The 25205-nt window shown below is 44.5% G+C and overlaps 1 protein-coding gene across 1 annotated transcript in view; it reads left to right on the top strand.

The window, feature by feature from the left end:
- Positions 1 to 8539: 8539 nt before the first annotated feature.
- The window catches only part of MET (MET proto-oncogene, receptor tyrosine kinase), an 86066-nt gene continuing 69400 nt past the window's right edge, over positions 8540 to 25205 (top strand). Inside the window, exons 1-2 of the mRNA XM_009817862.2 lie at positions 8540 to 8592; positions 10688 to 10742. Of these exons, the coding sequence (XP_009816164.2) occupies positions 8540 to 8592; positions 10688 to 10742 (108 nt within the window). The remainder of the gene's footprint in view (positions 8593 to 10687; positions 10743 to 25205) is intronic.

Below are 25205 nucleotides of genomic sequence, written 5' to 3'. Positions count from 1 at the left end.
AGATAGCTAGGATGCAAGCTCCCAAGTCTGCAAACACTTATGTACGCAATTGATTTCATTACCAAACACATTCTGTGATGCCTCTCCTTTCTTTACACTTGATGCCTGGTCAACATTATGCCAAGAAAATAGAGGTCAATACAGATCTACTTTTTCTTGTATTCCCTGGCGTTTTATGGAAGTTTTACAAAGATAATGTCTGGTTTTAAAGTGCTTTCCCCTCTCTCACATGTTGAAAAAATTATTGAGGAAATATCTTTGAGCTAATCTGATAACCAAGTGCTATAAATGCAAGAAGTAAGCAGAAAATAATGGGATTTTTTTTTCTCAAATCTCTCCCAATTTCACTCCTCTGAGATACTGCTTACAGCAGCATTACCTTAGGCAATAGCATTCTGAGATGCTTTCAGACAAAGGAAACATCTGAAGGTGACGGTTCTTTCAACTTGCAGGAGCTCACCAACAGTAATACTTGTGCAAATGGCACACTGCAGACCTGCATCATGACCTACAATGATGAGCACAACCGCAGAAACCAGGCTGCAAATGCCCGTGGCACTCGGCATCACCAAACATAGGTATGTGCTTAACTTTAGGCATCCAATTATCTCTAGTGAAGCTTATGTCCTTCAAAAGCAGGCTGAATCAGGACTGTGTTTGTTCACGCGTGCTCACACGTGTGTTAGTGCAGTCACACCCTTCCCCTGCTCACCAGGTGCACACATAGCTGGAGGCAGGATTTGTCCCTGTGCTTTTAAATAGGCAGATTTTCTACTTCCAATGATCTGGCTGCTATGACCTTTGTAAACACAACCAGCAAACTGAAGGGAAAAAAAGGCTGCACCTAAGTCACAGGAACTGGACTAAAAAGAGACTTCTGGAAACTTCCTAACTGTTGGTCCAAAGCTAATCCTGCAACGCTGGAAATACCATATTCAGAGTGATTTTACTACAAGAAAAATGCAACATGTTTGCAGTCAAAATAAGGGGGGGAAATGCATTTAAAATGTACTGAAAAGAATGTCAAGACACAGTTATACTTATCAGACCATTTTAAGATAACTAAATGTGCAATATCGGTGGCTGGAAAGCTGCCCCGCAGAAAAGGACCTGGGGGTGTTGATCGACAGCTGGATGAATATGAGCCAGCAGTGTGCCCAGGTGGCCAAGAAGGCCAACGGCATCCTGGCCTGTATCAGAAACAGTGTGGCCAGCAGGAGTAGGGAGGTGATCGTGCCCCGGTACTCGGCTCTGGTGAGGCCGCACCTCGAATGCTGTGTTCAGTTTTGGGCCCCTCACTACAAGAAAGACATTGAGGTGCTGGAGCGTGTCCAGAGAAGGGCAACAAAGCTGGTGAGGGGTCTGGAGCACAAGTCTGATGAGGAGCGGCTGAGGGAACTGGGGTTGTTCAGTCTGGAGAAGAGGAGGCTGAGGGGAGACCTCATCGCTCTCTACAACTACCTGAAAGGAGGTTGCAGAGAGGTGGGTGTTGGTCTCTTCTCCCAAGTGGCTAGTGATAGAACGAGAGGAAATGGCCTCAAGTTGCGCCAGGGGAGGTTCAGGCTGGATATTAGGAAAGATTTCTTTACGGAGAGAGTGGTGAAGCACTGGAACAGGCTGCCCAGGGAGGTGGTGGAGTCACCCTCCCTGGAGGTATTCAAGGAACGTGTGGATTAGCAATTATGGGACACGGTTTAGTGGTCATGGTGGTGTTGGGTTGATGGTTGGACTTGATGATCTTACAGGTCTTTTCCAACCTGAATGATTCCGTGATTTTGTGATTCTGTGATCTCCTCCCAGTTCCCCTGCTGCTTTCCAGAGGTTGAGGTGCCTCCTCGGTTTAAACTAACGTAAATCTCGGCTACTGCAAGCCTACCCTCCTCCTCGGTCTCTGACCTCATCCTTTTGCAGGCACTAGCACTCATGTTACTGCATAGCAGATGGATTTGAAGAGCTGATCTGTCTGTAAACTAATCCCTGTTCTTTTTGAGTGATTAATTTTTGCTGGATTCCTGAACTTCATGTACCAGCTTCCCACGTGGTCACCGAGCCTCTGGGCCTGGCACAACAGGGGCACAGACCCATGGCAATCCAGGCTTCAGATGCACTAACTCTGTCCGTATTTTCTAGCTGGGGACTTCTATTTCTGGCTTTGCAAGGGACTTTTGCAACCTTCAGCCACAGGCTGAAATTTCTGCTGGTGCCATTGTTGACACACTTGCAAACAAACAGAAAATACTTATTTAGCATGCAGAATCTACGGGCTTAGTTAATAAATGCCTAGATAATTAATAAATAGCCATAAAGCACAGTGATGATCAAATCTTTGGAGCCTACAGTTCTAAGTAGCAATTGTGATATTTAGCCTGGTTTCCAGAGAGGCAGAACAACTGTCACGGGCATGCCTTCTCCAGAGCCCAGTCCCCAGTCAACACTGTCTGTCCCTGCCCACCGTGTGCTTTTTGAGCCCAGGGAAGACAGTGAAAGACAGATTATGTCAGAGCGACTTGAAGGGACAAGGTAGTCACAGGGAAATGTGTCTCAGGCACAGCCCCTTCCCTTTGCTGCCCCTGGCATTTGCAGCCCGGCTGCCTTCCAGTAAACAAGGGTCTGCAGGAATTACAGTTACGCGTTACCCCAGCAGGCTATTGCACTGGTGTTTTACCTTTGGATCACTGGTCTGTAAGGCAGTTGGGTTGGGTGGAGTCATCTAAGGCTCTTTTTTTGTATATCACCCTCTGGGGAGACTCAGACTGAGATACTGTCAGTCTGTCTTGCAGGGTGCTGTGGCAAGAGGGTACCTGATACCCATCACTACTAAGCTCAGGTCTAGAGATCTTTGTCGCACGTGTTCTTAAGCATTAAATTAATTTCTTTCCACTGTCTTGCTCCTTGTGAAATCATTTACTCATGAGTAAGCCCCGCTACGTCAGAAGTCTCTGGAGTCTCACAGTGAAATCTGCATTTTATATCCACTCCCAAAGGTGTGAATGACTGCAGCGGAGGATGGTACCATATAGCTGTGGTGCCATATAGTATAGCGTGGTCCTGCAGAAATGCATAGTAGACCCATGTTTGATTCTGCAAGTTTAAAAAAGGTGGTTAGATCCAGATTTAGAGAGATATTTAAATATCTTCTCCTTATAGAAATTAAGTAGAAGTTGGGTACCGAGGTGAATCTGGTCTTTGGACTCGATTTGGCTACCTGTAGTTATGATCAATAATTTCTTAAGCTCTGAACACAAGTCACAATTAAATCCACAGGACTGAACTGGGCCCCTTAGTGTGTTGGGGGTGCGCTACTGCCAATGCATCGAAATATAAATCGTCCTGTGTTTTCATTCCTCATTGTTACATTTGAAAGTTTAACTTAAACATAGCCTCGCAATTCATTTTTCTAACTGTATGTTTGTATTCTTGGACAAGTGATAGTGTTTGCTCATCAGCTCCCTATCTTGAAACATGTCAAGGCTGGGAAGCACGTGCCAATACTCTCCCCAGCATGTTCCAGTTCTCTTGCTGAATAGATCACCCCAACAAACTCTCCTTTACACTTTTGAATTGTTTTTTCCAATGCCGTCAGCTTTCTAAAATGTGCCACACTATGATACTTACGCCAGACACCTTAACCGAGTGCAAAGGACCAGCTCCTTTTGGAGAGGAGGCAGAAGAGAGGAAAAGTTATAGGAAAAAGAGGATGACAAATAAGAAGGTCGTAGTTTCTTTTTCACCAGTTCCTGCACCTTAAAGGTGCTTCAAGCCTCTGAGAAGCTGTTTATGGTGCACAGACATCATTGCAAGCATAGTGAAGGGAGTATCCAAGGATTACCAAAGCCCTGCTGCAGTGTAGCTGTGTCATACAGCTAACCCAAAATAACACGGCATCGGGCACAGTCAAAACAGAAAGGAAACATCTGTTTCTCCTTTTTATGTTAGTGACAATCCATTTGTTAGCTTTAGAATAGCACAGGCTGTCCCACTGATAACAGCTCGGGCGCTGGCTGTTCAGCCCAGGCAGGTGCATGGGGAGCTCAGGAGCAGACTAAGAACAGATAACACATGGGGCTGTCCTTAAGAGGATGAACATTGGACGGAAATCTTTATCGCTTTCTTTCAAAACTAATGAGGAAGATTCTTCCAAATCTGGTGTAACTGTGTGGATGCACGCTGATTAACTGATCACTAATTGAAGCCCTGTGAGTAGTACGATCTAATTGTAACCACGCTTTTCCCTCTAGGGGCTGGCGCTGTGTGTGTTGCTTCTCAATCTTCCTTTTCTAACTACTGCCGAGTATTAATTGAAGTAAAGGTCATTGAAGTAAATGGACAGATTTTCAGGGACTTCAAACAAATGAGATCGGATCAGTCAGAACATCTGTATTGCTGGTTAGTTTTTCGCAATTTCATCTTTCAGGAACTAGGAGAAGGTGCTGGTTTTATTTTCACTTGGTGCAATTTTTAGTGTGTTGCTAACATACATGAAATGAGGAGGCAATAACTATAACCCCACCTGTAGCCATCGTACACTTTTCTTACTGAAATAGGCTGTCTTTCTTGCTATTTCTTGTCAGTAAAAGATACTGCAGAGTAAGAATTTCACAAGTTAAACACATTAAAGGTTACACGCTGCCTCGACCACGCATTTGTTTTTGCGGAGAATTGGTTTATAGCTAGGTTAGATGTCTTTATCACTAGTGCCAAAAAGCACATAGGAAAGAGGAGACATAAACAAATTGTGAAAGTGCTGCTGATGCAGATTAGTGGAAGGCTGGCTAACTGCTGTTTAAAAGCATTTTGTTCTGATGTACGGCTTTGTCTATATACACATCACGGTGACATCCCAGGCCTAAACCAAATACATACAATACTTTATTTCATCTTCCTTTCAAAATGTTTTGATGTAAGGTCTGAGATTTTTCCCATGGTTAATCATGAAACCGGGCAATGTTTCCTACAGTTCCTTGTACTTTACTCATGCAAAACATTCATCGGTTTAAATGGTATGATTAAGGGGAGCAGAGTTGGGGCCAAAAAAGGAAGCATGCAAAGGGAAAATAGATGGCTCCAATAACTTCTATTGGAATATGGAGCCTTTCACTTAAAATCTGGTTTAAATCAGTAGCTGCTGAAACTCATTACCACAAAAAAGATGGGTCCTCCGGTGCAGGCCCCGGTGTTGAGATTTGCGGTCTCTCAGCAGCTCGACAAGTGTACATGGCATTGCTCAGTGTCTCAGTTTCTCAGCACCTCTGAAAGATGAAGACACCACCTGCCTTGCAAACCTTGCACGGGAGAGACCCCAACCCGTGCCGTTTAGTACCCTGTAGGAAGCACATACGGGGGGAGATAGCTGTTTGATGATCTGTATGAATCGAGGTCATTTACTCTGAATCACACACGGACGGACGTTCAGAGCACAGCCAGCACTGGCACTATGACAGGGGCAGTATTTGTTTGCTGCTACACAGCGTGTGGGGTCTGGGGAGAAGTCTGGAGGTGCCCTCTCAGGGTAAGGCTTTAGCATCACTCAGGCGCGGACACCTGAGGGTGCCCGGCGGCCAAGAGCACAGAGGGAGGCTGTGCCTGCACACCGCCGGTACCCGCTCGGCCTGAAAACGCCCGGCTGCAGGATAAGGGCCACCAAGAGCGGCCGCGGCCGGTCTCCCCGCGGCTCTGCCCGTCTGGGGAGCGACCGCCACCCCTCCTGCCCCCAGGCTGGGGAAGCCTGGCCGGGAGGGATGGGGGGGAAGGAGGGACGGAGGGAGAGGGAGGGAGGGAGGGAGGGAGGGAGGGAGGGAAGGAGGCGCCCCCTCCCTCCTTCCCCCCGCCGCGCACCCGGGCTCCTGCGATGTGGTGAGTCACCGGCAGGTCAGGACCGCGCCGGAGGGGCGGAGGGAGCCGAGGGGACCGGCTGATTTACCGCTGGGAGCCGCCACCAGCGCGGCGGAGGCGCCGGAGGGAAGGGCGCGCAGAGCCGCCCCGCAGCCCAGGTGCCGGGCGGGAGGCCCCTGCCCGCCGGGGCGCGCAGCCCCCGCCGCCCCCAGGTAGGGACGGCAGCGCGGGGCCGGGGAGGCTGAGCCCGCGGGAGCGGAGGGGGCTGCGGGGCGGCAGGGAGCGGGCAGAGCGGCGCGGGGTCGCGGAGGTGCGCCCAGCTGCGCCCCGCCCCGCCCGGGCTGGGCCGGGCTGTGCCGGGTGCCTGGGCGAGGACCGCGGAGCCAGCCCGCCGGGGTGCCGCGCTCGCCCCTCCGGCGGCGGTGCCGGCGCGCAGCCCGCTCCGCTCCGGTAAGGACCGGCAAGCGCGGGGAGGACGGGGCGCGCCGGGGGACGCGGAGAGCGGGATGAGGCAGGAGCCGAGGAAGGACGGGGAGCGGCCCGGCAGCTGCGCTCTGCCGCGCCGTGCCCCGCCCGGGAACTTCGCGGGAGCGCGGTGCCCGGGGCCGCCGCTGCCCTCCCCGGGGCAGGCAGCCTCCGCGCCGGGCGGGCGCCGCGGGAGCAGGTGAGCCGCGGTGCAGGGCCGCCGGCAGCGGCTCGCCCCTGCCCGGCCGGGCTGCGCAGGGCGCCCGGACCGGAGGACGCCCGCGAAGTGGCCGCCGCGGGCAGGGCTCGGCGGGCAGGGCAGGGCGGGCAGCGCTCCGCGGGCGGCTCTCCGCAGCGGCCCCGCGGTAGGCGGCTTGCGGCGGCCGCGCAGGCTGAGCGCGCTGACACCCGCCCCCCCCCCCCGCTTCCCGCTCCGCGGGCGCGGAGCTGGCGGCAGCAGCGGCCGCGGCTGCTTGCGGCGGGGCTGTCCGCAAGCGCAACGGGGAAGTTCCAACTCGGAAGCGGTGGCTCCGAGGTGTGCGTTGCGGTGGCCACTCCGGCCGCCTCCCGTGAGGCTGAGGTCTCGGGGTGCGCCTGTAGGATTCCCCAAGTTGGGGATTTGTACTTTATGGCTGTACCGCCTTCGCAGTCTTCCTTGCACTCGTAATGCGTGCGGTTCGGGATTTTTCTTTCCATTTTTAAAAAGCAGGATTTGCTTCAAGTGGTAAATAATTCGCGCCATATAATGGCATTCCACCACTGTTTCCATGTCAGCATTACATTAGGTGGTCTCTGGCTTTATAAATACTAAACGCACTCCTTAGAAATTGGAAGTTTCTCACATACATCTTAAAATAGGGATTAATAATCGAGTAACAGAGATGTTTAACAAACTGTGTTTGTAACCTCTAGGAGGTTATTCAGGCTGCAATGCATGCTTTTCCCAAAGAACCTATGCCATGTGTGGTAGTTCATTTGCTTTCATCCTACAGGTGCTTTTTGCATTGTCCACCAGCAAAAAAAGCATGGTGTCTTTTTTTTTTTTTTTTTGAGATCTGAGAGCTTTGGATTCATAATCAGGCAAGATAAAGTGTCTCACATGTTTCTCTAAGAGCTGGTTAAATGTTTACAGATCATACGCTGTGAGAGCAAAAAGCTAGTCTTTGGCAGGAGCTGCATGTTGAAAACAAAGTAAGTTAGAGAATGACTGTATTGCTTGTTCTTTGTGTGCCCTAATCCTTCTTCAGCACTGTATGATTCTTTTTCTGACTGTATTCTAATACAAACTGAATCATGTGGAAAAAGAAATATTTTCTAAAACATTCATCCCTCTATTTACAGAAAAGAGAGTCACCTTCTTTGCCTTTTCGGTGGGGAGGGAGGGAATGAATTGTCTTTATTATCCTATAGGGCTTTTTCTTTTTTTTCTCCAAAGGACAACCACTGCATAGCAGTTCTTTACTGGTAAACTACATCGCACATGTTGTGGCTGGAGAGTGGTTTGTGGAGGTGTCGTTTGCTGAGGGGAGATGGCAGTGCATCCTATAGATGGACAGGAGCACACTGAGTCAGGGCAAGCCAGCCAGAAAGCCCAAACTCAGCAGAGGTTCAATGAGCAGCTCATGAATGCAAAACTGAGTGGCAAATGTTGTCCTCCCAGGACTGCCTTTCCCATCCTGATCTTCCTGCATTTATAGTTTTCTGGTACCTTAGCTGATGACCCGTAACCTCCTTGTGCCGGTCCAATGCAACTGAAGGGGCCAACCCACCTACTCTCATTCTTCCATGATCTGCAAGTGACTGCTCTGTATTTTTCAACTCAGAGGAGAAATTCAAAGCCTGCTGCCTCCCAAATCTGGCTTCCAGGACTCCAGAGAGAGTAGCTGGCACAACTGGCTGCAGTGCAAGAGCAGCAGCCTGGCCTTCACAGCTGCAAAGGGAACCTGATGCCGGCAACATGCTGCGCTGGGGTAGCCAGAGAGCCTGAGCTGCAGCAGTAGGAGTCCCAGACCTCTGGGTGATCTGCTTTGTACCACGATTGCTTTGTGGTGGTGATGTGCCTAGACTTTATTCACTTCAGGCAGAAAGCAAGGAGAGCTTCTGTATCTCCGTGTGTCTTTGTGGAATATCTAGTGTAAGGGAAATCCTGCTTAGGCTCTCTCAGCACGACAGAAACACACATCATTTCTCGAACGAGAAAGCGGTAGAGTAGCTGAATAGTGCGCTCTGAAACTACACGAACATGAAATCCAGAAGGGAGTTCGGTGCAAAAGAGAAGGAACGGGTTGCAGTGTGGTACTTCAAACAAACCTTCCTAAGATTTTGGGTGGCAACCACAGCTTTGTGGCTGGTTCCAGTGAAACCCTTGTGCCCGGGCTTCCCACCTCCCCGTTGCTGCCTCACTGGCTGGTCTTCGAGCCAGTGACACAATTTCACGTTTCATTAGGCTGTTACCCTCAGCCGAGCCATCAACCTGTGCATCTTGTCTGCCGTGGCCACAGCCTGTGACTTTGCCTCCCACACAAAGTTTGTAGCCGGTAATTAAACCCATGCAACTCACCACCGATGGTCACGCCACGTGGCCCTGAGCAGCACGCTGTCACCGAGGAGGCAGGACCACGGCTCCACAGAGGTCTCCACGGATGGCACCTCTTTGCTTGTCCCTCCCCACGCAGCCAAGCCAGGAAGGATTCTGCTGTTCTCTCCTTGTAAAAATGTTGCGTTTTTCTTGGCAATGGTTTTAACAAATCTGTATTTCATACATAGCAACTGATGCGAGCACGTTAGCAGAAGCCATTTTTAAATCAGTTTCCTTACCCAGGGGAAATGTAGTATAGACAGGGCCTTCAGGAAACGAATAATTAGGTGACCTTTTTCCCCCTAGAATATCAGGTCTGTTTTATGTAGAGCTGTTTGAAGTCACACAAATTCTCATTACTCTCCAAATCTCTAACCTTGCCTTGTTTAAGATACCTTTTAGGAAATCAAATCAGTGTTTCAATCTAATTTCCAAAGGCATTCAAACACATGGTATGTGTGCTAACTTGTTTCCTCTAGCATTAACAAATCTAGCAAATTGCCAAGCTATTTGCCTTCAGGAAAACTATGATGTTGTACAAGAAGATAAAGTATTTTTTTCCGCCAATTTTAAACATCAGAAAAATAAAGGAAAGGTGAAGTTATCAGACCAGATTGGTCTAGGATATAACCCCTTTGAAGGAAACAGCATTACCAAGTAGATTGCCTTTTTTTTTTTGATCTGTTCTGAGACTCCTTAGTTGTGCTGTGGTCTTTTTCAGTCACTTAATGTGGCTGGATGGTGACTGAGTCCCCTTGGCACGGATGGACCTTCCATGAATTAGTTGCGATTGAGTACACCGAATATCAGAGTGGAAAACAGAAATGGAGACAAAGAATTTGAGGGTTTTACAACCCTTACATTTCAAGGGTTTTATAAGCCTCATATTTTAAGGAGAGGCTGAGTGCATAACCCAGGCGCAGGGTGCATGTGGTGCAAACAGGGAGGCGGTGGATGCCCTGAAATCCCTCTCCTCTGCCTCTCCCCCCAGCACACCAGTCTCCAGGGAAGCAAATGGCTCGGAGCATTTCATTTTTCAAGCAGGTATCAAAACCGGAAGAGTTTCTGTAATGCCGAGGAGATTAATAAGCTCAAAATACTTAAACAAAATGCTGGGTTTTGTGCATCCTACAGCTCCATGATAGTCTCTTCTGCTTATCCCAAGAAAATGAACATGCAGTTGTCCTTTTGTATGGAAGGCAATGGAAGGGATCTTGTTTGAATTCATGATAAATTTGGTTGTAAATGCATGCGAAAGGAAAATTGCTGAATGCTTTCAGAAGATTTTCATTTTGCTCAAGTGTTCACACCACGGCCATCACCATGGTATTTGATAGCTATCCATTTTGGTTTGTACATTGCAGCTTTGAAGGGTCACATTGGCATATCTTTTTTCCTGTAGTCACAGAGAAATAACAATTACTATGTAAGTTGCTGTCCTCTACCGTAGCTCTTTGATTTTGATGTTTATCCAAATAAACAGTATCAGAATCTTTTTGACATGTATGGGTATCATTTCTGCGAAGGATCAGTGACCTAGCTTGATAAATTTAAAAAATCAGCAATATAACTAAATATATGACATTTATTGAAATTCATTCTTTGCCATGGAGCTACTTTCTTTCAAAAATATTGAGAATAGTAAGGGATTGCAGCTGCAATTTGATTAAATCTACAGTTGTTACCATTTGCCTTCTGAAAATTGATTCCTTCCCCTCCCCATCCCCCAGCTTGACATGCTTATTGATTAAAAATTCTGCGCTGGCCTAAGCCAGCATGGATTTGTTAGTGTTTGTGTGCTTCCCATGCAAGTTCGGACAGGCTTTCCACCGTGGAAGCCGACTCTACTCCTAAGCTATTGGAAATGGTAAGGTTCCTTAGCAATTGTTTTAAACTATATGATGACACATCTTTGAACCCCATTGTACGAAGGAAAAATACCTTCTGACTGGAGAGAGATTTCCTGTTTATATGTGTGTTTGCTGGAATTAAGCCTTCCCGTGTGTGTTGGCTGGGTATTTTTTTTTGTAATCCAAAATGGCAACGTGGCAAGTCACCTCCAGAGTTTATTTTTTGGACAGGATACAGGTCTTTTATTTTCAAAATAGCATGGCTCTGGAGTTGATGAAGCATAGGGGCCTCTCAGTTACACTTCTACAAGCAGGCTCAGTTAATTGAGGCGGCACAGTTATAAAGACAGCTAGATTTAGGCAATAAGTAATTAACTTTTATTGACAATTTTATACATAGTGAGTTGTTCACTTCCCACACAGGAAGTTTTTGGCTTCAGGCAGATGTTCTTTCAGCATAAGTATATGAAATTTGCCAAATGTATAATTTATTTTATAAAATGGTTGGAATCATAGCTTCGGTTGTGACTGAGAAGAGGCCCATAAAATCTTCTGATTCTCTTTATAGAGTTAAGAGTAGCCCAACAGGTGGCCTCCAGGCGAGAGCCCAACTGGAGGAGGATTGCGTGCAGTACCTGAAGGGCTTTCAGCTGTGTAGACACGGGCAGGTGACCAGAAAATAAAGCATATATAGCACTCCTGCCTCTTGCTATCTGGGGTGCCTAGGTTTGTGACCTTGCCTCTGCACCCTACATGCCATAGCTGAACCCCCTTCAGAGGGGAGAGTTGGTGTCAGGAAACTTGAAAAGGCATTTTGCCTGTAACAGTAACAAGGCTGGACCACCCTGAATTTAGGCAGTAAAGTTATAGTTATTTATTAAATACAGTGTTAAGGTTTCTGGTTTGCTTCAAATGATGCTCATTTTAAACAACTGTCTGGGACTGGGAGAAACCTGGACTAATGGACTGATTACGCCGAGCGTTTGTTAGGGCTGAGAGCCACATGGCCCCAGTGTGGGATGTCCACCTCCCAGCCCCAGCTGTGCCAGCTGCTGCCCCTGCCCACATCTGGCAGAACAGTGCCCTCAGCTGAATTCCAGTCCCTCTGTCACCCACCACGGGGGCTCAGACCTACAACACATGTGGCTCTTAAGCAACTTGCTTTTTATACCTCCTTTTGTTGTGCTACTTGCCGGGTAGGAAGCATGAGCAAGACTGTAGCCTCGTGGTTGTCCCTGGGAGTTTTGCCACTGACTCTTCATGGACACTGGGTTTTGCTCTGCCTTTGTGTGTGTTTGCACAGTATTTGCAAAATGGATTTCCTCTCCTTCAACTTTAATAGAAGATTGAGGTATCTTTTTCCACATGAAATTTGTTTGTACAAATTGATAATTCCTGCAGGAACTATTTCTTTTTGTCTAAATTTTGTGGAAACAGAAATCCTTTCCGAGCATGTCTAATGAGCAGATGAAAACAATTACCAGCTACAGTTAGAATTCCAAACTTACTTATTTCCCCCTTATTTTAGGAGATATTATTTCTTTTGGGTTTTTTTGTTTATTTTTCAGTTTGTTTGACCTGGGTGCTGAACCTCACCGTTCATTTACATTGTTTTTTCCATACTGAAACTGTTCTAGTGAGTATGGTTTCAAGCTTGGGAGAGGTCTATTGTGCCATGTGAGTACCTAGAGACATACTTTTTTTATTGTTTTGTCTTTAGCATTATCATGAATAAGAATAGTTTTTTGATTAGTTGGTCCAAACTAAATCACCAAAATTTCAGGACCATTAGAGATATTTATTAAGACATTGGGGTTTGCTTCTCCTCCCTCACACCCACCCCATGGATGATCCTATCAGGATAAAGGCAGCAGGTTTCCAAGTAACCCCAGCCTTTGAGAAAATTCCCAAATCTGTGGGTTGTCCCAAATGCCTGACTAGAAAAGAATATGTTTTGCTCCGTAAAACTGACATAACTTCACAAGCTTCATCTGTCTTCCAATATATGCTGGGGTAACCGAGGCTTGGATTTCTCTCTAAGAGTGTTATACAGCCAAAATTGTATTAGGATTTCTGTTAGGAGAATTATATATCCTTTTATCTGTTATTATATATGCCCGTATCGGTTATAGGTATTATTATATCATTTTCATGTGTCCTCATGACATGTGTCTTCTCACCCAAAACTACCAGATTCTATTGGTTAGGTCTGAGAAAGCAGGATAAAGCAGAGAGGGGCAGCTTCACTGAAGACAATGAAAGGTGTTGGTAGTTGAATTCATGTCAAAAGTTGATTAATTCCACTTTCCTAATGTCATTGAAAATGTTAAATGAATTACTGGAGTTATATTCAGTTTTCCTGTCTACTTCTAGAAAGTGGGTAGTAATTTTAAATGTTATAAATTACTGTCCTGCAAAACCTTTGCTTAAACTCTTTAGGTTTATTGCTTTTGCTCTTTGGATTAGAGGCTAATATTTTTCCTGGGGAAAAATGTTTCTTGTTAATACTTGGTATTTGATATCATTCTCAGAAATGCCTAACGCTGCAGTAAAAAAATACAATTGCAATATTAATAATGCTTTAAAAAGTAGGTAGAATGCAAACAGTATTGGACTCCAGTGAAGCAGTGAGCCAATGTGAAGCTCCCTATGTGATTAAGAGCTTCTGCATCAGAGAATGTAATTCAAATTTCACCCTGAAAAATGTGTTTACCATCCATTCAAATCGGTGGAAAATGTTCTGCGTGTTTGAGGATGCAATTTAGCCCACAGTAGCTGATTGAAAACTTTGTCTTAACCGTTGTTTAACCCTTCTGATGAAGGAAAACTTTGGCATCCACTTGGCTGTTGTCTTCCCGTACGTGTACAAGGATGGAGTGCTGTATGATAATGAGTTTTATCCTTGTTTGTATTTGCAGCACTTCCAAATAGTAAATGGGGATCTTGCCCCAGCCAGGATGTAGGTGCCTTTAGTTAAACTCGGGATGTCTGGATACAAGTAAATTCTGTGACCTTCAGTGGAAACTATGGAAGTGCTGAGAACAAGTAGAGGACCCACACTTGTACTATGGCTTTATTTCTCTGGTTTGCTTTGTTTTCCCCATTTCCTAGCATTTAGTGTTTTTTAAGTATATTGTAGTCAGAATCTGAAATTTCGAAATGTCTGGTTTTTCCTGGTATTGCAAACACCGGCCTTACATATGAGTCGCCAGAGAATGTGGCACGGTGGCAACATTTCACTGTGTCGTTTTGCCTTCTCAGAGGATTAAATAGCTCCTTGTATGGGGATGTCCTCTCCTGTGACATTCTCCAGATCTTGCCAGTTCTCCACCTTGGCTCACCAGTCAGATTTCCACAATGGGAAAATCCTATTGAATCTACCCAACATGGGAACCTTACTATAAGGTTTTGAACTATCCTATGAAATTTATTATCAGTTCTGTTTGTGCTTCAGAACTGTAATATGTTAAAACCCCATTAGCTTTTATCTCCCATTAAATCCCATAGAATTCAGTTACTCTTCTTTGTATCAAATTCCATTGGATTTTTGTCCTTACTATCCCGACCGTATGTATACAGAAGAGATGGATTGCAAGGCATGTCCATTTGTGAGAAGGGGATGATTCCCTCCCTCTCCTGGCTATATTCAGAAAGACCTGACCAACAACAGTTATCTTCTTTCCTGGATAACTGTGGCAGGCTACATGAGAGGAGGAGCTCTGAATGCAGAGCGTCCTAACAGAAGGTGGGAGAGATGAGAGCCTGCCAGGATGTAGGTGAAGTCAGCACAGGGTGCATGAAATCACAGAAATCATTAATGACCTTCTAATTGCAGAACTGAATCCCATGTTTTTTTCTGCAGGGCTAAAAAGGGAAAACACCACGCATGGTCATTATCAATCAGGAAGACCGTTTGCCAGTTCTCTGGAGTTTTCTTTCCTTCTGAAAACACATTTACAAAAATAAGTATGTGTTTGTTCTTCTTCAGATGTAAGCTGCCATGATACAATCAGCTTGGGGAGAGCTCAGAGACATCTTTGCTGCTTCCTGAAAATTGCTGCGTGTTTTTTTTGTTTGTTTTCAAATTGAGAGGTTTTCATATAACATGCTTTGAAAGAACTCCTTTTATGCAAATAATACCACATTTCTCTCGTAAACTAAACACAGGCTGGGCCAACCTCTGCCTGCAGATAAGCACACATGGCTTCCAAAGTTCCCCTGACTGCAGCGGGAGGGCTTCCTGCTTATCTGCGGAGAGTACGCGCCTGAAATCCCTGCAGGGCACAAAAGTAAGGTAACAACTAGTGAATTGTTTTCACAGTACAAAAAGCCTTTCAGGAAGCAGCAAGGAGCACTAAGAGGTGGCCAAAGGATAAGAAAGTACCCCTTTCCCTTCTGGAAAAGCCAAATCTGAACGTAGGTTATTTACCGAGACCTCCATTGCATGCTATTAATAGGGGTAAAAGCTCATCAGTCAAATATTTGACTAGGCATGGTTTATAGGGATTTCAAAGACATATGAAAAGATAATGCCCCCGTCCATTAGCTAGTTACTTGGAAATGCAATGTAGGTTAATTCAGTCTTTCTTTAAAGAGTAATGATTATCTTCATTAACAATATATAAGATTTTTAAAGATTTACTCTTCTGCACCTATCATCCCTGTTAAATTATGCCTTCTATATCTCAGTATTTACCCTGTATCATCTATTGCTCATTTTAAATGAGGTAATATTGAGATTCTGTCATGTCAACAGAACTTCTGCCTTTCAGCCTGTTTTAAGCACCCCGTTTTCTAGTCCTTAGTCAGCTCAACTATCACAGGAATCGATGAGAATATGGTTTGTATAAAGACTGTGGAGTCAAGTCTTGGAAAAGGTGGTGGCTTCACAGTAAAGGAATGTAACTGATTCTGACAAACCGTAGGTCTGAAAATCCAGATGTGTAAGAATTTAGATCTCTCCCATCATCACCCCCAACAGCTGTATCTTGTTCAAATTTAAATTGCTCAGGTGAGTAACTATTAATCACACAAGTAGTCCATTTTTTTAATTTGAAAATTACATACATGGTGCTAATAAGCAATAGAGTATAATTTGAATATTTTAAGTAGGAGCAGGGATGTAAAAGACAAATGTTCTTGTTAAATGACAGTGACCTTTGCTCAATGCCTGAAGTATTGAATTCAGTGCTGTCAACTACTTAACAAAACCTCATGCTCAGGAACAATTGTTGTAGTATGAAGTCCTAAATTAAAAGCATATATTAACTGACATTTCCAATTTTACCACTGCCATTTTATTTTCCTTTTGGATAAGCAGACCAAGCTTCAAATTAAGGGTAAGATCCAAAGAGGTTACTTTGGCATCTAAGATGGGGTTTAGAGTGAGTTCAGGGCATAAGTCCAAGAAAGGGATCCAGAAAGCTAACACTCACTGGCCACAAAGCTCTTGGGCGCTTAGATTAACTGGTGCCTGCACTTTGTGCTGAATATTCCCTGGATCTCACCTGAGCTTCAGCTCTGCAGGAGAAGAAATCACGTGGAGCCGTAAGAGGCCCTCGGTCCTGGCCGGGTTACAGCTCCCAGCTAAGCTCGTTTGCAGTCCCCAGACAGGATGGAGCCGGGCACCGGAGACAGGTCCTGCTGCTGACAGGCAGCCTCCAGTCCCATGCTAAATCCTTGCTCTTCCTCCTGGCCCGCTTGGCTCTGAAGCGTGAGGGCTGCTTTGCCTAGGAGGATTCACACCCACGCCTTCCACTGTCTGCGTCTTCCCACCAGGACGCGAGGAGGAGAGCAAGGAGCAGCCATCGGGGTGGGATGCTGGATCTCTCATGGCAGAAGGGCAGGAGGGCGCAGGCGGGGGCTGCCTGCACCCAGGGGAGGGCAGGTGGCAGAGAGGGGCAGAGCCAAGCCCTAGTCCCAGGTTTAGACCTTTGTCCAACCTGTTCGTGCAGGGATGAAGACCATGGTTTTAAATCATCTCCTTTATGGCAGGCACTATCCTACAGCTCAGCCTTGTTGTTCTGTGCCTGTTGTAAACACCAGCACTAAGCCCTTTATATTTTGGAGGTGTTTTGTAAGAATGAGCTAGTTTATCCTCATGTCACCCCTATGAGAAAGGTAAATACTCTGAAGTTTGGAAAGAGCCTCTTTGCTTATCTCACAAACTCCTTGAATCTGGCTCCAGATTTCCAAAGGAGACACTCTGGCATCTGAACAAGTCCAAAACCTGGTACCAGATCCTGTATAAACAAGAACCCCAGACAGCAGCAGTTGCCCATTTAAGCTCTGCAGATCTCCCCAAAATGAGGGGAGGGGAAAGGCTGAAAGAAAGTAAATGAAGCAGCTGAAAAATCTGGTCAGGAAAAAAAAAAGACCTCATTAGCATAAAAAAACTCAGACCGCTCAGCCATCCCTGAACACCTTCTTCAAACTATTGAGCTTTTCAGCATCTTCTGAAGGTCAGCACAATATTTCAGAATAAAAGCTGTGGCTGACAGACCTTCGCTGAGGGAGATCTGCCAAAAAACAGGAGCTGAGGCTGCTCCAGATCAGCCACTCTACTGATTGCAGCTGTGACACCGTTGCCTCTGGTGAGAGCCGGGATGTCAGATAGGCTGGTCCCAGGCCATTTTGGGATTTATGAACACCAAGAGTGTAAAGTCCTTGGAAGCAGATCATGAATCACAGGTTCACAGCAAGGCAGCAGTCATGCCAATGAGCCATCATTAACTCAGTTTCTAAACTGAGTGAAAGTAGGGCATCAGTTAAAGTGCATTGCAATAACATAAACTTGCAGTGACAAAAGCGAGGTCAGCATTAAAAAGAAAAGGTCATAACCTCCTAACCAAACACAGATGGGAAATGAACACTCTCCTTGACATTGCTCCTGTTTGATTATCAAAAAGCTGCTATGAAGCTAAGTAGACCATCAGGTTATTAACTTTGGTACCAGATAAAGGATGTGTTCTGCTAAGCTGAGACATAAATATAGACTTCATTACTTTCACTAGGTGGTTTATAAACACAGCCAATTCAGTTTTCTCTGTAGCCATTCTGAGGGTCTGTACCGCATTTTTTCATGGGGCAAAGATCACTGAGTTAGTTTTGCATAGAGGCAGTTCGTGTTTGGCAGGGCTAGTTATCTCAGATACAACATTACATGATCATGGTTATACTGCTTGCGGAGCCAGCTTGGGCATGAAGGAGTGCAGTCTACTTTCCAGCACTAAATATAACACGTGTGGACAAATCACAGTATCAGCCCAACAGGCTGTGCCAGGCCAGACTGGTTCAGCAGCCTCACAAAAGCTCCCAGATGGAAGGAGCGGGCTTGGAGGCACCCTAAAGGCCTCTGCAGTGCCGGCACAGGTCCACAAGCAGAGCTTTTTCCTAGTTTCTCCTGTACCTGCATAAGGCAATCCCCAGCAGGCTGAGTAAAGGAGAGCTGACAGTCTCATTCCAGCCTGTGGGCGAGCTCTCCGAATCAGCTCACTCTTACAGATGTGCTGATCTCACTGGGACCCTGCATGAAGTTTGACCATGACATCTCAGCTTGACGAGCTATGTATCAAGCAAGGCGTCAGCAACCTATTGGAAATCCTTGACCCTAGTTTTGTCCCTAATTTGCCTTGTGGCTCTGGGAGACACATTGACTGAGAAGGGTGAAGTCATGGCACCCAGTGGCATGCTTTATGTGTGGCCACGGAGCAGAAAAGCTGCTGCCTGACACCATCCTGCCAGCTCTTTCAGAGAAAAGAACAGAGCCAGCACAATTCCTTTTGCTTGGTATCCTGGGTATTTGTACCACACCTTGGAGGAATTCAGGGACTTGTTGGGTTTTAGTTGCTGTTATTATTGTACTTATTATATTTACTATGGCATCAAAAGGAAACCAAATAATTTGGTGTGCATGTAGATCCTTTGGTACAGTTTTCATATAATATACTTTATCATCACTATCTATTGATGTACAGAACTTTATTTTTTTCTCTTAAAGAAATTAATGTTTGGCTATGAAGGGTTATTGTCTCAGGGACTCCTAAGAACCATTAGCACCAAATGACAATTAAACTGCAGGAAATGCCCTGCATCAAGATAATTCATAATTGCTGTTAGAACATTTAGATCAAATCTGTATGCTGTCTTGGTTACTCAAGGCTATCTGCCTTTTAATCTTTTTCATTTTACGACCCGTGCCATTCCTTTAATTATCACAGTGTGGAAGGCTGTTAGCTTTACAAGACAGGAAAGTCTTCCAAAATCTGATCTGCATTTCAATATGAGAATTCAGGTAGGCAGATGTTATAAAGCATAGAGTAGAAAATCTAAGTAAGTGCTGAGAGTAGTTAAGGGAATCGAGCTAAAACTGTGCTTGCAGCCAGGTTTGCCAACTTGGCTCTTAAGAAAGGAAGAACTACATTCCGAGGAAATTATACTGTCCCCGTTCTGTACAGACAACCACAAAATGCTCAGACTCATGCAAAAAGTTGATCAACAGGATCAGCTTAGAAATACAAGAAAACTGCTTTCTCCTAACGTAAGGTGTTTTTATACACCCCAAAAAGGACTTACATCTTTACCTGAGCTTGTGTGACTTCCTTGGTGAACCAGGGCACACATCTGCATTTATCTCAACTGGCTAGAGTCAGTAAAGGCCTTTGCTTTGCGTATGCAGTGAAAATACATTAAGAGATGAATTAGTCTGTCCAAACACATGAAAAATTGGGAGTGAAACCCAAATACTTCCATATTCTCTCACCTGAAACAGAAGACCAACCTTACCCTGTGTTATTGGTCATGACATGTACAATAACAAGCGTAACGTTATTCAATCGCACACAGAGCTCCTTTTCTACTTGGACTGAACACTCGGACTGAATAAGATGTTCACGTATCAGTTGTCAGGCTGAATTATTTGCGGTAGATGCCAAGCTTAAGTCTGTGCTAGAACTGGATTTATTTTACTGCCAGTGTAGCAGTAAAGAGCCACGATAGCATCACAGGTATTTTCTTACTGAAGCTTCACAATTGCTGACTTGCATTTCAGATGAATGGGATGGATCAATAGTGTTGTGTTGTTCGAAGTTTACTTTCTATTTTCCTGCTATCACCAAGCAATATAATAATTTTTTTAAAAATCCTCCTATCCTTATATATCCAGATGTGGAAAGTTGTCCTCCTGTATTTAAAGATCCAAATCCATCTGGAAATACAAGCATAACCGAACAACGAAGGACCTACATTATTGTGGGTATTTCCTCCCCATTTTTCAATTATTCTTTGTATATTTTGAACTTCTTTTCTAGTTCCTGTTCTTTGTGGAATTGATTCCTCAGGCCTTAGAATGAGCACCACTTCCTTACATGAGAAATTTCCCTGAATCCCAACAAATGCTGTATACGACCTTTTAAATTAGTCTTTTTGAGCAATGTACAGCTCTTGATCTGCTCCACTCATTTGTAATATACCAGTGAATGTTTGCTGCAGTTTGTTCCGAAAGAACCTGTAGTCCTGTTGCAGCCCATCACAACAAAAAATGATTAAATAAATCCAGTTGTGCTACAGACCCAAGACATGACTTGGCTTTAGGCTGTTAAGATCTGAAGCAAGTTTCAAAGAAAACACTCTACACTTCATTGCAATGCAGGGCACCTACAAAAAAATAATGCTAAATCGGTCTAAGAATAACATTTTCTCCACTGCAAAGGATAGATTAGTGTTCTTGTGTTTTAATGCCTGTTAAAAATAAACCTGGCAGACAACAAAAATGCTTCTATTGATAGTTGCTGTGATTTACAATGGTATATTGGACCCAGTAATGGACCATGTATATTAAAGAGTATATTTTATGCAGGGAGAATTTAGATTCTTTTTTTGTATTTGAATGTTGTAAGAAAAGGCTTAGATCAGTTGAACATGCTAATGAAAGCAATTTCTTCTGACACACCCGACTGCACTGCATGTGTAGAGGATTTAGTTAATGGTAGATCCTCCAGCAATTGTGTGCCCTGCCCACTAGTTCTTCACCACCAGCCATCTGCATGCACGCACAACTCTTGGGAGTACCATAGAAACCTCCAAGCTCTGTTATGAATGAATTTATGACCTAAGTCACTGCTACTAAGTCCTGTGACTCTATGCACTAGTGTACGTATCGCACTGCAGGCGAGTTATGTTCCCATCCTAGTCAGGATGAATAACCTAAACTAGAGTTAAAATAGTGCTGAAGACAAGGGAACATGGATTTTAACTCAGATTAGCCATTTGAATTAAACTCAGGGATTGTTTGTATGTTTGTTGCTGACTTACTCTCTCAAATTTCCTTGTTCTCTCTGTTATTTTAACTCCAGGTAGCTAATTCAGGTTAGCAATTCTGACTTAAGAACATTTTTAATCTGTGGACATAGAGAATAGGTTAACCTCAGTAAGTGTTTTACTTATAACCAATCTTGTCTATAGATGGAATGGGTTAGTTGAAAAGTCTGATGAAGACCCATCTACTGTGAGCTTAGCCTGTTGAAGCTGATGCCAGTGCTGCGACAGATTTGCAACAACGGATTAAAGTTGGATGGATGGAGCTGTTATCATCTCCCCCTCTCAGTTGCCTTGTCCTGTTAAATGATGCTGCTGTCTCCATGGCATGGCGTCTGATCCACAGGGAATCAGATCGTGAGCTGGCACAGATTTTGGTCCAGGATAGTAAAGCGAACTGAACTCTTCAGGAGCAGTAATCACCAGGGTTATCCTATATAAATTTGTCACAAGTCTGTTAAAGCCGATAGTAACAAGATGTACTATCCCACTGGAAAAAATATAAAACTATGCTATCAAATATTTCCTTAAAGAAGGAAATAGGCTACCATTTGCTGACAATAGCGTTTGTGAAATATGAATTAACAGGCTCTGCTGTTACCTAACGTGAAATGACTTAGTCGAAGACTAAATGTGTTCTTATACAAACATGCTCTATGTGGGATACGCAGGACCCTGTCATTTCCTTTTCTGTAATACAGCAAGGAAAAATGAGATGCACCAACCAACCTACAAAAAGCTTGCTTTCATGTCAGCATGTTGTCTTAGCTTGTGAAGATCCATGGAGCGCTTTGTGATCAGAGTTAAATGGGACCCGAATTATTGAAATAAGGGCTAGGAAAACAAGCATGACTGTGTTTTCTGGCTTCCTTGCGTATGACAGCTTGAACACTATTCCACAATAAGGCCAGGCCTGACTTGTCAGTACGGTGGCAAACTGTGAAGAAGAGACATGATGTTCAATGTTTACAAATTATCACCCAGGCCATAATTAGGGAGAATGAAACTTGTAGGAAAAAGATTGCCATTGGGTAGCCGTTAATGGTACACAAACACTCAAGACCAAGCCTGATGGGAAGCATCAGCCATAGCACTTGAGGTTGCCAGGCACATTAGTATGACACATCATTACTAGCCACTTGCAACGGTTGACCAGAATCCATTTTCTCATCAGTTATACAAGCTAGTGTCTGCTGAGGGATGGAAAAATGAACACATCATGACACAGGCTTTGAAAATATCTCTTAGAAAAGAAATAATCCATCCACAGCTATTGCTTGCTGATAGTTATCGCGGGCCAAAGCTTACAAGTCTTCTGTGGACACATGAAAGACACACTGACACACAAGTCACGGGAAGGTCACAAAAGAATGAACAGCATCCATCATTCAAACCAAGTAGAGAAACAAAGGGATTACTTGTTTTCCTTTTGTAACTGATAGGCAGCAACTAGTTCTTTGACCTGTATTCAAAAAGTGTATCTATAGCCTAAGTATTTTGGTTCTAATTCAGCAAAATTCTTGAAGTGCTTAAGTTCAACTGAAATTACATTTGAGTATGTGCTAAGGAGAGCTGGCTTTACTGGACCTTTGAAGAGAGGTGGGACTGAATTTTTAATTCTCCAAAGTTTTCCTGCTTCTTCAGGACGCATTCAAGTGAAGTGTGTTTGCAATGACCTGGTCTGGAGGTTACAAAAAAGCAACTCTGTGCTGCAGGCTGCAGCAGTGGAATAGAGAAAGACCCTGGGTCAAACACAGATAAAAAGAGGCACCAAACATCATGGGAGTCCCGCTGAGGAACAGTGGAGGGTATATGATGTGAGGACTGTGAAAAAACAAATGCCTAAAAAAAAGTTGCACGCTGTGCTCTTGACATAACTCCTATGTCCTCCCTAAGCTATAAATGTCTCACAGTAGAGCACGTGTCTTCTGATTTCAGGCACCTTGAGGAACGATACACAGTGTGCTGGAGACGTGCATTGTGGGGAACCATCTTCCCTACAGCTGTCCATAGATGCGAATCAGCACATTTCTGTCTGGGAGGATGCTTGAAACACCTCAAAAGCATACAAAGGAAGACACAATGATGGAGCTCAGATATGAGAGCAAAGATGACTTCATTTTCATTTATTGGTCATGTTTTCCTTCCTGTAACGGTGAATTACAGTACCTGTTATTCCTGGCATCCTTTGCATTACACTGAATCCCACCCTTGCTCTTGCTGTTAAGCTCTTTGCTTCGGATCTCATTTGCTAAAGGAGTCTAAGGAGGAATTTTCTGTCTCTAGAGCACAGATTCAAACCAGCACTGTTTCACCAACTGCGTGTAGGCAGAGTAGCCTATCCGAGGATACTGGCCTCACATCCCAAGATGTGGTTTGAGGGGAAGAATAAGTCAGACAGTATTTATGGCTCTAAATCCCTCTGCAGTGCACGCTGGTATTTACTGTTGAACAGCTAGGGATCCTCTTTTTCAGACACTGGGAGAATGGGGAGGATTGTAAACTGAAGACTGAGGGGCATACTGGGTGGGAAATCTATTTGGGAACATGCATACTTTGGAAACAAAAACATAGCACAGAATATACTGCAACAAAGTAGGTGCCTGTCCAGTAACCTTGCATCTGTTTTCCTGTATTGGTGGTCGATCATCCTCATCTAACTACTGTCCTGCCTATTGTTTTCTCTCTCCACTGCAGTGCCACCTCTGTTATGTGGGTTTAAACTTGTTGCAGTGAACAATATACCTGCCTCTGTGTTGTGTCATAAATAGAGCACTTTTGGAATTTTCTGCTTAATCTAGTATTTGTCAGAACATGTTGACTCGTCAGAAGTGAATCTGCAGGAATGTATCAGTTTTAGCAGCTTCTTGGGTGGAAGTGCCAGCTGAAAGGCAGACAGTCAGACCAGGCTCCCACTCCTCCCATTGCGGGGACCTTCGCTTGGCGCTGGCGAGGCAGGGACGTGAACACGGTTGTTCTTGGATTGGGTGTGACTTCTGGGTGTTTCACACAAACTTTGAAAGCTCTTGGTTTCATCCCAGCACAGAGCAGGAAAAATTCGGTAATAGCAAGAAGTTTCAGAGGATGAGAAAATGGCTTCCTGCCCTATACAATATAGAAGTCAGCACTCTGTGTACTGGGGCTATTTTCTAATTATGCTCTTTTTTCTTTTCTTTTTCTTTTAAACTTAAATCTATGTTTGATTTGTTTCCAGGATTCTGTTATCACTAATGAATATCAGAAAATGTTGTTGATTTGAAGGAAGATCTTAATTTCTCAATACCAGAAGTGTGACTTGTTCTTACAAGCTAATACTTGCAAACAGCCCGTGTTTCTGATTGTTATCCCCAGCTCTCGATTGTGATTCTTATCAGATAACAGGGAGGAAGAACAAGACTTTGTTTCCAAAACTTATCATTTTGTGTAATCAATGAGGTAAGCCACAGAAAGAGTTCAGTGGATGCTGAAATAAAATGTCATAAGGAATGCAGGAGAATTATTGGTGGATTGTTTTAACCAATATCATGAAAACACTGAATTTATACACAGCTGAAGCAGTTCGGGTCTGTAGTCATCTTTCCATTTTGCTTAAAGTCTTAATGAAATAAGAAGTCAATACAGAGCTCCTGGTTCCTATTATTAGTTCGTAATTTTCAAGGTTGTCTATATAAAATCCTTTCAGTGGTCATAAGCATTTCTCTATTAGCAACAATCACTTAACTATAACCGAACTATAAGTATTTTCCCAAAGTATGTGATCATATTGCTGTTAGAATGCATGATTGCTTTCTCCATGAAGAAGCTAAATTTGGCTTAACAACTGTGTCATGGCGTTAACCGAAAATGTCTGGTGTGACAGGGCATAGCGTGGACACTGCACCGAAACGCTCATAACCACAGTTCATTTAATTGATCTTCCGAGGGGGTGAAATATCACACTAGTCATCTGCCTTTGGTTTTTCAAGCCACATCAAACAATTGTGTGGAGAAGTAAAAAAAAGAAAACTGCTAGGTTTTTTGATTTCATCAGTTAATGGCTGTAGGTCACTTGATACCCCTTTGTTTACAACACAGTGATATGCCTGTATCTTGTAAAAGTTCACCAGAGTGACTTACTGCTGTGGTACGGGGCCTAAAATAAAACTTGCACATGCCAGGCACCACAT

Source organism: Gavia stellata, chromosome 4, assembly GCF_030936135.1.
Source record: "Gavia stellata isolate bGavSte3 chromosome 4, bGavSte3.hap2, whole genome shotgun sequence".
Taxonomy (NCBI): domain Eukaryota; kingdom Metazoa; phylum Chordata; class Aves; order Gaviiformes; family Gaviidae; genus Gavia; species Gavia stellata.
This window is presented reverse-complemented; position numbering and strand designations above follow the sequence as displayed.